At 34.9% G+C, this 13,852-nt stretch overlaps 1 protein-coding gene across 7 annotated transcripts in view; it reads right to left on the reverse strand.

The window, feature by feature from the left end:
- The window catches only part of DCAF6 (DDB1 and CUL4 associated factor 6), a 172,070-nt gene that overhangs the window by 116,869 nt on the left and 41,349 nt on the right, over positions 1-13,852 (reverse strand). For all 7 annotated transcript variants that reach the window (XR_003794316.1, XM_029227509.1, XM_029227507.1 and 4 more), the window contains exon 3: positions 9,089-9,181. Coding sequence is in view for 6 of the 7 variants with exons in the window: in XM_029227509.1 (XP_029083342.1) it covers positions 9,089-9,181 (93 nt within the window). In the remaining variant the exon portion in view is untranslated. The remainder of the gene's footprint in view (positions 1-9,088; positions 9,182-13,852) is intronic.

Below are 13,852 nucleotides of genomic sequence, written 5' to 3' on the forward strand. Positions count from 1 at the left end.
TTTCTCTCTGAGATGTGAAGATTAAGTATCAACAGGAATAGTGCTGAAACTGAGTCCCCCTAAAACTGAGTTCCTCTGTAGAGTTTATGATTAACCTGTCTATCCAAATTTTATTCCCTGTCTCGTCCAACATCTGTTCCTCTCATGACTGAGGAGAATCAAAGAAAACGGGGGACTGAAACCAAGCAGGACCCTGTGGGGCCGTCCCAGGCATAAAAGCCTTTCAATGTCCCCTGTTTCTTGTTTGTAGGAAGAAGGCTTTTAGCCTCCTACGCCTTCCCTGAGTTCCAAAGGGCAGATTAAACAGCTACTAATTAGGGGACTGAGAAAATGCAGAAACAGCAAAGGGAACTGGTCCTGGTTCTCTGCAGGAAGGAGAAGGGATTGTGCATAACAATTTGATACATATCTTTGAGTTCTCCAAAGGAACTAAGCCCCTCCCACCCAGGTGGAGGCTGGTAACTTCAGGCTGGGCACAAGCATGTGGACCCCAGACTGACTGGAGATTCTTAGAACACCACCCTGTTACCTCACCACCAGCCAACCAGAGGAGGGTTACACACCCAGCAGCCCTCCCCCAGATTTCTGCCTATAAAAATGTCTTCCCTGAAACCCATGGGGAGTTTGGGTCTTTTGAGCAGGAGTCACCTGTTCTCCTTGCATGGCCCTTGCAATAAACCTTTCTCTGCTCCAAACTCTGACATTTAGGTTTGTTTGGCCTCATTGTGCATCACGCACACAAACTTGGGTTCAACAACAGTGCCTTGAAAATTAAATATACATATTTCCACCTACTTGGTGTATCTGACTCACTCATAAACCCTCAGTAAATATAAAAAGACTATCTTGATTGACTTTTGAAACTGTTTACTAGATGATTATTAAGTTATTCCTTTTCAGGATGAAGAAATAAAAGTAAACTGAATTTAAATGAATCATAAAGTAATGAAATGGTACAGATGAGGATACAGCAAAACTTCCTACATCTAACTCCTTAATAATTTAAAAGACCAGAATTCCTGTGACAGAAATACAGTTTAAAATAAATATTTTAATATTTGTAACATACACTGCAGGTAAAAGACAAAATCCCCCAACAGTGTTTAAAAATTGAGATGGGGAAAAAAAAACCCAACAAAACCTGATTTTTTTAAAAATGGGCAAAAGATCTGAAGAGATAGTCCAAAGATACACAAAAGGCCCTTAAAAATGTGAAAAAGCATCTAAGTTTATTCATAAAGGAAATGTAAATTGAAACTACATTGAGATTACTAATTCCCACTTTTCAGACTGGGAAAAATTCAAAAGCTTGACAACATACTGTATAAGTGAGCATGCAGGGCAGTGGGGGCGGAGGGGGCGGGGGCGCGGAACACCAGGCTCTTTAAACAATTCTGGTGGGACTGCTAAATGGTACAAGACCAATGGAGAGGAATTTAGCAGCACCTCACAAAACCACATATGCATTAATCCTTTGATCAGACAAGTCTATTTCTAAGAATTTATGCTGAAGATACACCTCCAATAATACCAAAAAAAAAAGTACCAAGTTACTTACTGAGTTATTTATAATAGCAAAACACAGGAGACTGGCTGAATAAATTATGGTACATCCCCACAATGTATTATATACAATGGGAATTTAATGCAATGGGAATATCTGGTGTGCTTTTTTTAAAAAAAATGTGCTCAAAATAAGGGAATATGTCAAAACACAGACACAAAGTTGCTTTAGTTCACTTTAAGTGTCTTACTGAACAAAACTAACACAACACTGTAAAGCAACTATACTCCAATAAAATGTTTTAAATAAATAAATAAAAGAACAACAAAAAATGTCTTACTGAACAAACTGGGGCAATTCGAGCATCAATAAAAATATCAGTGATAGATTATAATTTATTGAATAAAAATAAAAATCTATAATCCCACAGTAATTTTTTCAAAAAGGTGGCAAAGACAAAGGAAATGCTCTTATTCACAGAATAATGTCAATTAATAACTGTAGAATGACAGAATTAAAAATCACTATTTATAACCACATTATAACAACTGATTAAGGCAAGAATCAATGAATACTGAAACCACTGTGTGAAAGATTGCTATGAAAGAGAATATTCACACAGTCCCAACACACTACTCCCCCGTAGCTTATAATCACAAAGGGTAAATGTACCTACACAATGGAAAGATCAAACTTAACATCACCAATTAGGGGACAAATTAATATCAGGTACTACAACATCACCCATGGAGAATTCCTAGCAAAAATGTTTAATGTTAATCTACTCATGAAGAAACAATCAGACAAATCCAAATGGAGGGACATTCTATAAAATAACTTGACTGATATGTCAATATAACAATAAAACAACATATCAATGTCATGAAAGACCAAAAAGTTGAATGAACTGTTCTAAAGGAGACAAAGGAAATATGACAAATAAATGAAATATGTGGTGCTGGATTGGGGGCTGGATTGAAGGAGGCATGGCAGTGACAAAACTACTGAAATGGGAAAATTTGAACATGGACTATACATGTATATATGTGCACGTATTATGTGTGTATATATGTAATATACCATGGACAACGAATGTCACCTGCCATATCAGTAAACAAAGGATGTTGCATCCAACCATCACTGCAGCCACCCCCGATGGTGCACCCTGAGGGAAACTCAGAACAGCAATAAGCAGGCTGCCAGCCATCAAGCCATCAGTCTCTGCAGCCACCCCCAATGGTGCACCCTGAGGGGATTCAAAATAGAGAAAAAGAGGATACAGACCATAGATTAGTTAAGGTACATAGCAAAGGAACAATTTCAATAAGCCCAGATTCTTGCATCTTCCCAAACAAAGAGCTAAATTCGTTAACTTGAGATGTCTGGGGTTTTTTAATTAGCAGTAATCTTTTGATGTTCTGACTACCTAGGGTTTTTTTTGCAAAAACTCTTATATATCCTAGCTCCGCCTTTACCTCTCCAGAACAGTCCCTCAGAGCTATCTGAGAGGCTGTCTCCCTGGCTTAAGTCCTCAGTATATCCACCAAATAAAACATATTTCTCAACTTTTAGGTTGTGCATTTTTTTCAGTCAACAGTACAAAACTGTATATATTATACAAATATGATAACAGCATATAGTCAATTCTCATTACTACTGGTAGTTGTGCTCTGTAAAGTCACCACAAACACTGAAAAAGCAAGTGCTGAATCACTGCTCCTACGGAAATACAGGGTTAGGTTCCTATGAGGCTCTGGTCACAATATTTTCATCAACTAATCAATAAGTAACTTTGTTTCATGTGTTTCTGTTTAAAGACACTTTATTTGATATATATTGTTGATTCATTAACATTGAACTTATGGCCAACAGCACTATAACTCATGCCTAAATGAAGCTTATCTAACATATTTTCTCCATAAAGCACATCCCAGGCTTCCTGTACTTATGAATACCAGATAGTACTTCAGCACGATAGCTGGGGACCACTTAAACATTGAAATCACTAACAAAAAGCACAAAAATGCAAAACCTGTGACACTAAATATATCACAACAAGGATACAATACAGTATGCTTACAGTATTTGATTTGAAACAAGAAGTCTGAGTGTCACTTTGTTTGATCTCACCTGGAAATGTGAGTGTCGATGCATGTGCTGGGCAACTCAAATTTTTTGCCACTCTGTACATGTACATGGCCATAAATGACCAGGAAAACACTGGAAGTATTGATTTTAGGGTTAAAAATAAACTTAATGAGTAGGTGAATTTGCAAATATGGAATCTGTAAGTAATGAGGATCAACTCTATATTCAATATTACATATCTTGACCATGGTAACTGTATTATAGCTATATAGGATAATGTTATTGTTCCTAGTAGACAGATGTCAAAGTATTCATGAATGCAGTGCATAATGCTTCCAACTTACTCTAAAATACTTTTTTAAACAATCTATTTGTGGATGTTCATTGTACTATTCTTTCAACTTTTTCATCAGTTTTAAAATCTTAAAATAAATTTAGGAAAAGATATTTCAACTTTATTTTTGGTTTGGTTTTAAGTGAGTATTTACTGTATAACACTGACAAATTCATAACTGAAGTATGACACCAAATCAGAACACAGATCTGGTATAAGTATTAGCAGCTACTTACCTTGACCACCTTAAGTACTTAAGTCACCTCATTTTATCTAAGACCTAGGGTCATGAACAAAATGAGGATTTGCTGAGTACCATACAGTACTGTACTGTAAGTCTTATTAATGCACATTTAATTAAGGTCAAATTAAAAAAAGGGGAGAGAATTTGCACCTACATCAACCAAAGCCAATGGAGAACAAAAACTGTTAAACGTTTAAAAATTTTTCATTCCTCTCTCCAAGTATAAGACACTGAGACCTAGTCAATTAAGGTACAAGAAATAACACAGAGAATAATTAATATAAAGCCTTTAAACAAGATAGAATCATAGCCTTTAATGCTGTCAAATATTTCAGCATGGTTTACCAAGTATTTAAGTATATATGTCACTACATACAATGTACGTAGTTTCTTAGTCTCATAGGCCTTTGACTTTGCTTTAGTCACATTCAGCAGACATTATTCTTAACAATTTGATTTATCTCCATTCAACAGGTTTATGTATAGCTCCAGAAACAAAAGGAGGGACCTCATTCAATACATTAACATGTGTACTGGCATATCACATATCACTCAAAAATTGAAAGAAATTTCTTTATTAAAGTAATCAGAGTAACCATTAAAGTAATTAGTAAAAAACTAAGTCAAACAAATCTCTTGATTTCAGATGTCCCTCTCCAAACTTACTCCTTTTTCTCTAGTATTCCCCATCTTAATAACATCAATATCCACCCACACAATTGATCAAGTCAAAAACTAAGGAAGCATCCTTCATTTCTCTTTCCCTCATCCACTATATAAAATCCACCAGCAAATCCATGTCCAAGATACATTTCAAATTACTTCTCACCACCTTTAATGCCATTATCTCTGCCTCAACCACCATCCGTTCTCAACTACAATCTCAGAGATTTTCATCTCAGTCTCTGGATTACATCAATGGCCTACTATCTCCTAGCTTCTGATCTTACTCAAACTCTACTCTCCAAAAAGCAACCACAGCTAACTTTTAAAAAGACAAATCATATCATTTCCATGTTTAAAATACTCTAGTGATCAGCTATTTCAACTACACTAAAAAGTAAACTCCTTAATCTAGCCTATCAAACCTACTACCTGACCCCTGCATAATCATGTTAACTTCATTTTGTACTGCTTCTTTCCCTAATTTATTAATAGATAATTGTTGGAAGAACTATAGTACTCATCTATATACAGTTAGTAATTTCACCAAAGGTCGGAATTTGTTTTTATTTGTTGAAATGGAATCAGTACAGCCAATACAGATATTCACGCTACTGGAGATAAATAGCAGTAAAGTCGATTTAAAAAAATAGATGTGCAGCTGCAAACAGTTACAATTTTTGAAAGCTAGATTTATTTTCTTATTTGTGCTTTCCTTGGATTAATGCATTATGATACTTTTTCAGAAAACATCTAAGAATAATGGCCTACAGAGGTGGAAGATGGCAGAGTAACTTAATCTAAAATGAACAAAATATATTGTTAACTTCAATTAGTAATAAATGTGAAAGTGAACTAGCTGTAATGTCTATCACTTTGCTGATCATCAGGTTACTCTGACTAATCTAGCTGGCCAAGCAGGTATCTCTTCCCTCCTGCATCACGTTATATACAACACTTTCAAAACTTCATGCTTGATCCAGGAGTATCTAGATAGAAGATGCTAGCTCTTCAATCTCTTAGTAAAAATCACCCCTCCCCCAACCCATGCCTACCCTTGTCTAAGGCATTGAATACAGAAACTTCTTGCCTTTCTTTTACTAATATTTATTGGGCACCTACTACATGACAGGAAATTTACTAAGTGTTGAGGAAACAAAAAGGAAAAAGAAATGGTCATTGTCCCAAAGAAGTTATAGTCTAATGGTGAGCAACATGCAAACAAACATAATAATTGAGTTATCCATAAAATACGAGAACACAGAGGAAGGAATGCCTGCATCTGCCTTGGTAAACTAGAGATATATCACAGATAAGAGCTGAGGCTTGAAGGATGAAATTAAACTTGCCAAGTAAGTAGGAGGTACGTGGGACAGCAGAACATCCCACAAAGAGAGAAAAGCAGAAGCAAAGCATAGAAGAAACAAACAACATTTTATGCTCTAAGAACTAAAGGTAGCTGAATGAAGCCAAATCAAGAAAAATTTTGCATATACTCAGGATTTCTTTTACAGAAGATGCTGCAAGGCTACCTGAGGGCTAACTTCCTTCTGTTTCATCTATACCTTGAGGAGGAGGACCTTTGGGGGGGTCCCAGAATATTGTGCGAAGTCTCTTATAGGAATCCATACCTGACTAGGATCCTGAGCTTTGTTTCTATTTACCTTGACCTTCAAGGCCACCAAAACTAAAGTTTAGATATGCTAAGACTGACAAATATCTTCAGGGCAAAAGTGGCTATCGTGCTCACTTCTCTGGATTCCCTTTTTCCCTTCCATTTTGGACTGATAATTCCTTACTATCAAGACAGTTATTTACTTTTAGGATAATTTTTAAAGTTTTTAATCAAGCATTTTTGAGTTGATTTCAGTGGGAGGATTGGTCCAAATAAACTAGCCTGTAATTTTTGAAAAAAGAAGCTTCTCTTTTTTATGTATTTGAGATCTATGATATATATAACTAAGACATGATGCCATTCATAAGGAACAATTAAATCTATTTTTTAAAAGTATCAAAACTTTTATATGCAATAAATTAATCTTTCCATCAACTCACAGGATTTAAAAAGAGAGTAAAACTATAGGAACAGATAATATCTGACTCAAGATCAAAAAACTTAATTTTCCTATGTAGTGAATCATCAGTGTTTTAAAACAAAAAATATTCCTATATGACAGCAAATTTGCATCTATTAAAACCACTATGTGAAAACTATAAAGTCTTGTTATACTCAAAATCTTTTAAAGTATTATCTGATTAATCATTTCTCAAACTGAAAAAGAAGAGTAATCACTTTTCAAATATACATATTCTACTGGGAACCATACATCAAAGTGATTATCATTTTTTTAAAATAAGCAAATAAAGGAAAAATAAGATCTTTTAAAAATTATTCCAATGGGGATATTCACAAAATAACTGAAAGCAGGGACTTGGAGAGATATTTGTACAGCTCTGCTTATAGCAGCATTATTCACAATAGCCAAAAGGTGGAAATAACCCAAGTGTTCACTGACAGATGAAAGGGTGAACAAAACGTGATACATACATACAATGGAATATTTGTCAGCCTTAAAAAGAAAAGAAATACTGACACATGCTGCACATGGATGAACCTTAAGGACCTTATTCTAAGTAAAATAAGCCAGTCACAAAGGACAAATACTGTATAAAAACACTTATATGAGGTACCTGGAGTAGACAAATTCATAGAGATAGGAAGTAGAACAGGGGTTGTCAGGAGCTGGGGGAGGGAAGAATGAAGGGTTATTGCTTAATGGGTATAGAGTTTCAGTTTTGCAAGATGAGAAGAGTTTTGCAGCTGGATGATGGTGATGGTATCACAACAATATGAATGTACTTAATGTCGGTGAACTGAACTCTTAAAAATGGTTAATATGCTTAATTTTATGTAATGTGTATTTTACAACAATTTTTATAGGAAAGAGTAAAGCTCTGGGACTTCCCTGGTGGTCCAGTGGTTAAGAATCTGCCTTCCATTGCAGAGAACATGGGTTTGATCCCTGGTTGGGGAACTAAGATCCCACATGCTGCAGGACAACTAAGCCTGCATGCCGCAACTACTGAGCCCATGCACTCTAGAGCCTGTGCGCCACAACTAGAGAGCCCGTGCGCCACAGCTACTGAGCCCACGTGCTCTGGAGCCCGTACACAACTAGAGAGAAGCCTGCGCACCGCAATTAGAGAAGCCCATGCACCACAACGAAGAGCCCACACGCCACAACGAAAGATCCCGTGTGCCGCAACTAAGACCTGATGCAGCCAAATAAATAAATATTTTTTTTAAAAAAGAGTAAAGCTCTGCATCTTTTCAAAACAAAAAAATTATTCCATTGGTATCTAGATGAGTGATTTAAATACTGTAAACATTAAAATTCTGATAGTGATGATCAAAAAGCATTCCACATATACATTATTCCAGGAAGGTTCTCTGAGTAATTGCAGAGCTAAGACAAGCAGGATTCTGAAACATCAAGTTTCCCTCTGCTAAGTCAGGACAATTAAGTAAAGCTATCTCTGAAATAAAACTATGACCTGTCCTTTAATCAAGGATAGCCTCCATACAAACCTTTTTTTAGGCTGAAGAACCACAAACATTTATTTAAATATCTTAACTATTTAAATGTAGAAAAACAAAAAATACATGAACAATTTATTCTGTATGATTGCTAATATTAAATATGACTTCAGTCTGCCAATCTACGGTATTCTCATTCATATAAAAGTATTTGTATAGTTACTCTTATAAAGTCAGAAGAAGGGCCAATAAAAATCAGAACATAATGCAAATTAAAATTTAATATGATATCCCAGTTTACTGAATTGGATGTTATGAAGGATTTCATTAGAACCTAGCCACTGTTTGTAAACTGATAAAATTCAGTTTCTTAAACTGCTTGGCTGAAGATTAGATTCTGTGAGCATAAAAGAAAAAAAAATCACATTTTTCCCCCAAAAGAATGGCTTATTGAGATAATGTCACTTTTGGCAATTTTATCCACATGCATAAAATGAAGCATATTTAAATTTTCTAGAGTCAAAAGGCTGAATGAAATCTAATGTTTTCTTAAAGAAACTAAGGAACTTGCATGTGATAACTTCCAAATTATATAACTTTAGAAAAATAGGGATATTCTTTACAAATGCCCACTCCATGATTATTCACTATTTCTTGATTTCTAGCTTCTTGATTTTTTTTTTCTCATTAAGTTGTAGATTTTTAAAACCACTTTACCTTTCTGCTGTAAGGATTACTAATTACTAACTTGGTGTCATCTGAGCCAGATAAAATATATTCTCCAGTCTCATTCCAACAGATCGTATTAACCTAAAAAGAAAGCAAAAAAGAAATTTAAGCAGACTGAAAGTAAAATGAGTATGCCATCTTCACTTAGCTGATGGTTTAAAATTTATATCACTAATGACGTTATGCCTATGGTAAATAGTATTTACCACTTTACTTAGTGAAAATGCATACTGAGTGCCATTTGGCAAGCACAATGTTCTATAAATTCACAATGAAATATGAGTCTTTCTTAAGTTTTATTTAAATTTATTTTAATTAGTCCATTTTATATCCAGAGACATAAAACCAAGTCACCTAAAAAGGAATTAGAAAAACTTACTACAGAGCTACAGTAACCAAGGCTGTGTGTTACTGTCATGATCATAGACATATCAATCAATGGAATGGAATTGAGTCCAGAAATAACCCATACATTTATGGTCAGGTAATTCTTGACAAGGGGTCCAAGACCATTCAATGGAGAAACAATAATCTTTTCAACAATTGGTGCTAGGACACCTGGATATACACAAGCAAAAGGAATTTGGATCCCTACTTCACATCACATACAAAAATTAACTGAAAATGATCAAAGATTTAAATGTAAGAGCCAAATGGGACCTAATGAAACTTGAAAGCTTTTGCACAGCAAAGGAAACCATAAACAAGACCAAAAGACAACCCTCAGAATGGGAGAAAATATTTGCAAGTGAAGCAACTGACAAAGGATTAATCTCCAAAATTTACAAGCAGCTCATGCAGCTCAATAACAAAAAAACAAACAACCCAATCCAAAAATGGGCAGAAGGCCTAAATAGACATTTCTCCAAAGAAGATATACAGACTGCCAACAAACACACGAAAGAATGCTCAACATCATTAATCATTAGAGGAATGCAAATCAAAACTACAATGAGATATCACCTCACACCAGTCGGAATGGCCATCATCAAAAAATCTAGAAACAATAAATGCTGGAGAGGGTGTGGAGAAAAGGGAACACTCTTGCACTGCTGGTGGGAATGTGAATTGGTACAGCCACTATGGAGAACAGTATGGAGGTTCCTTAAAAAACTAAAAATAGAACTACCATATGACCCAGCAGTCCCACTCCTAGGCATATACGCTGAGAAAACCATAATTCAAAAAGAGTCATGTACCAAAATGTTCATTGCATCTCTATTTACAATAGCCAGGAGATGGAAACAACCTAAGTGTCCATCATCGGATGAATGGATAAAGAAGATGTGGCACATATATACAATGCAATATTACTCAGCCATAAAACGAAACGAAATTGAGCTATTTGCAATGAGGTGGATGGACCTAGAGTCTGTCATACAGAGTCAAGTAAGTCAGAAAGAGAAAGACAAATACCATATGCTAACACATATATATGGAATTTAAGGGAAAAAAATGTCATGAAGAACCTAGGGGTAAGACAGGAATAAAGACACAGACCTACTAGAGAATGGACTTGAGGATATGGGGAGGGGGAAGGGTAAGCTGGGAGAAAGTGAGCGAGTGGCATGGACATATATACAGTACCAAATGTAAAATAGATAGCTAGTGGGAAGCAGCCGCATAGCACAGGGAGATCAGCTCGGTGCATTGTGACCACCTAGAGGGGTGGGATAGGGAGGGTGGGAGGCAGGGAGACGCAAGAGGGAAGAGATATGGGGACATATGTATATGTATAACTGATTCACTTTGTTATAAAGCAGAAACTAACACACCATTGTAAAGCAATTATACTCCAATAAAGATGTAAAAAAAATAAATGTAAGAGCCAAAACTTTAAAGCTCTTAGAAGGAAACATAGGTCTCAGTCTTCATGAAAACTAAAACCACAATGAATTACCACTTCACATTGTTAAGATGGCTATAATAATTTAAGAAAAAGAAAACACAAAATATAAGAAGAATTAGAATGTCAAGAAACTGGAACCTTGATACATTTCTGGTAGGAATGCAACATAGTACAGCTATTTGGAAAGCAGTTTGGCAGTACGGTCAAAAACTGAAACAGAGTTACGCTAAGAGCCAGCAATTCCACAACAAAATGTATACCCAAGAGAACTGAAAACATGTCACAGAAAAACTTCTACACTCAAGTTCACAGCTGCATTATTCATAACAGACAAAAAGGGAAGCATTTCAAATGTTCACCAAATAATGAATAAACAAAATGTGACTAACCCATTTGCTCATAACAAAATATCCATACAATGAAGTATTATTCAGCCATAAAAAGAAATAATGATACATGCTGCAACATGGATGAACCTTAAAAAAGTACGCTAAGTGAAAACCAGTCTGAAAGGCCACATATTATATGGTTCATTTACATAAAAAGTACAGAATAAGCTTATCTACAGAGACAGAAAGCAGATTATAGCTTGGTGGAGGGGGAATGGGAGTGACTGATAATTGGTATGGACTTTCTCTTTGGGATGGTGAAAATATACTGGAATTAGATAGCAGTGACAGCCATACAACTTTATGAATATAGTTAAAAGGCACTGCACTGAACACTTAAAAGAGATGAATTTTATGGAATGTGAACTATATCCAAATTAAAAAAAAAAAGAAGGAATTACTGACTTCCACTTTCAATCAAGGTGGAGTAACTAGGACCAGATTTACTATCACATCTGAAACAACCAAAAACAGCAGAATATACATTCTTTTTAAGTACACATGAAATATTTACCAATATAGAAGATATTTACTATGGGGCATAAAACAAATCTCAATATATTTAAAAGACTTCAAGTCCCATAAAATGTTTTCTGTCCAAAATGGAATTAAATTAGAAATCATTAACACAAAGAAATATTTGAAAACTATAAAATTGCACATGGTCAAAAAAGAAATCACAAAATAAATTACAAAGTATTTTTAACTGAATGACAATAAAAGCACAACATATCTCAATTTTGGGGTTGTAGCGAACATAGTGCTTAGAAGGAAATTTACAGCACAAAAACACCTATATTAGAAGGATAAAGGTCCCATAACAATGACTTCCACTTCCACTCAAAAAGGTATAACAAGGCCAATGAAATCAAAAGTCAAAAGAAGATTGGAAATAATGAATATAAGAGCAGAAATCAATGAAAAAGAAAACAGGAAAACACAGAAAATTGATAAAACCAGAAACTGGTGCATTGAAAAGACAAAGTTAATGAACCTCTACTCAGACTAATCAAGAAAAAGAAGGGGTGGGGGAACTTATTACCAATATCAGGAATGAGAGCAGTGACATCATTACACATTCTACAAATATTTAAACATATAAAAGAACACTGTGGACAACTTTATCAAATAAATTCAACAACGTGGGGAGTTAACAAAATCCCTGAAACACACTTACTAAACAAAATTTACTCAAGGCTGTCCATTTTTATTAACAAACTGCAGTTAGAATTTTCAACAAAGAAAACTCCAGGCCCAGACTGCTTTGCTGGTGAATTTTGCCAAGTATTTTAAAAAAATAAAAGATGAAAATTCTGTACCAAGTATTTTAGAAAACTAAAAAGAACAGTATACTTACCAACTCATTGATACAAGAAAACTATGGACCAATATCCTTAATGTACACACAAAAACTCTAAAACAGAATTTTAGAAAATTGAATAAAACAATATATGAAAATAGATAATACATCATGACTCAAGGAAAATGCAAGAATGGTTTGACACTCAAATATTAATCAATGTAACCCATGATATTAACAAACTAAAAAAAAAATCATATGATCACTGCAATAAATAAATAAATCTGTTTATCTGAATAAACATCTGAAAAAAGAACAGACATTTGAAAAAAATCCAACAACGATTCATAAAAAGAGCTCTCAGCAAAGTAGAATGGAACTTTTTCAACCGGACAATGCACATCCGTTAAAAAACCATCATACTTAATAATGAAAGACTGGATGCTTTCCCTCTAAGATCAGAACAAGACAGGGATGTCTGCTCTCACCACTTCTGTTCAACAATGTCTAGGGTACTAGACAGCACAGTAAGACAAGAAAAAGAAATAAAAGGAAACCGGACAGGGAAAGAAGTAAACCTATCTTTATTCTCAGATGCCAAAATTGTTTATATAGAATATCCTACAGAATCTTTAAAAAAGGGGGCTGGAACTATTAAGCTTAGGAAGTTTGAGGGATACAGATGAATACCATATTCCCTTGGTATCCAAGAGAATGGGTTCCAGGACCCCCGGACGAATGCCAAAGTCTGTAGATGCTCAAGTTTCTTATATAAAATGGAGAAATACAGTCGACCCTCGGTATCCACAGATGCAGAACCTGTGGATATGGAGGGATGACTGTATGTAAAAATAGATAGCACAACGAATTAAAACCACATATTGCTATTGCTAAATATCTATTAGAATGTCTAAAATTAAAAAGAATGACTGAAAAAAAAAAGAAAGACTGTATCAGGTCTGAAGGAAGAAAGAGAACAGTATAATAGTAGCAAACTTCAACACCCCACTTTAAACAATGGATAAATCATACCGACAGAAAATCAGTAAGGAAACATTAGACTTGTATTAAACTTTAGATCAAATGAATCTAACAGATACATATAGAACATTCCATCCAACAACAGAACATTCTTCTCAAGTGAACACAGAACATTCTCCAGGATAAATCATGTTAGACCACAAAACAAGTATTAGCAAACATTAAAAGAATGA

This window comes from Monodon monoceros, unplaced genomic scaffold (genome assembly GCF_005190385.1).
Source record: "Monodon monoceros isolate NGI ecotype Baffin Bay Population unplaced genomic scaffold, NGI_Narwhal_1 Super_Scaffold_18, whole genome shotgun sequence".
In the NCBI taxonomy this organism is placed as follows: Eukaryota; Metazoa; Chordata; class Mammalia; order Artiodactyla; family Monodontidae; genus Monodon; species Monodon monoceros.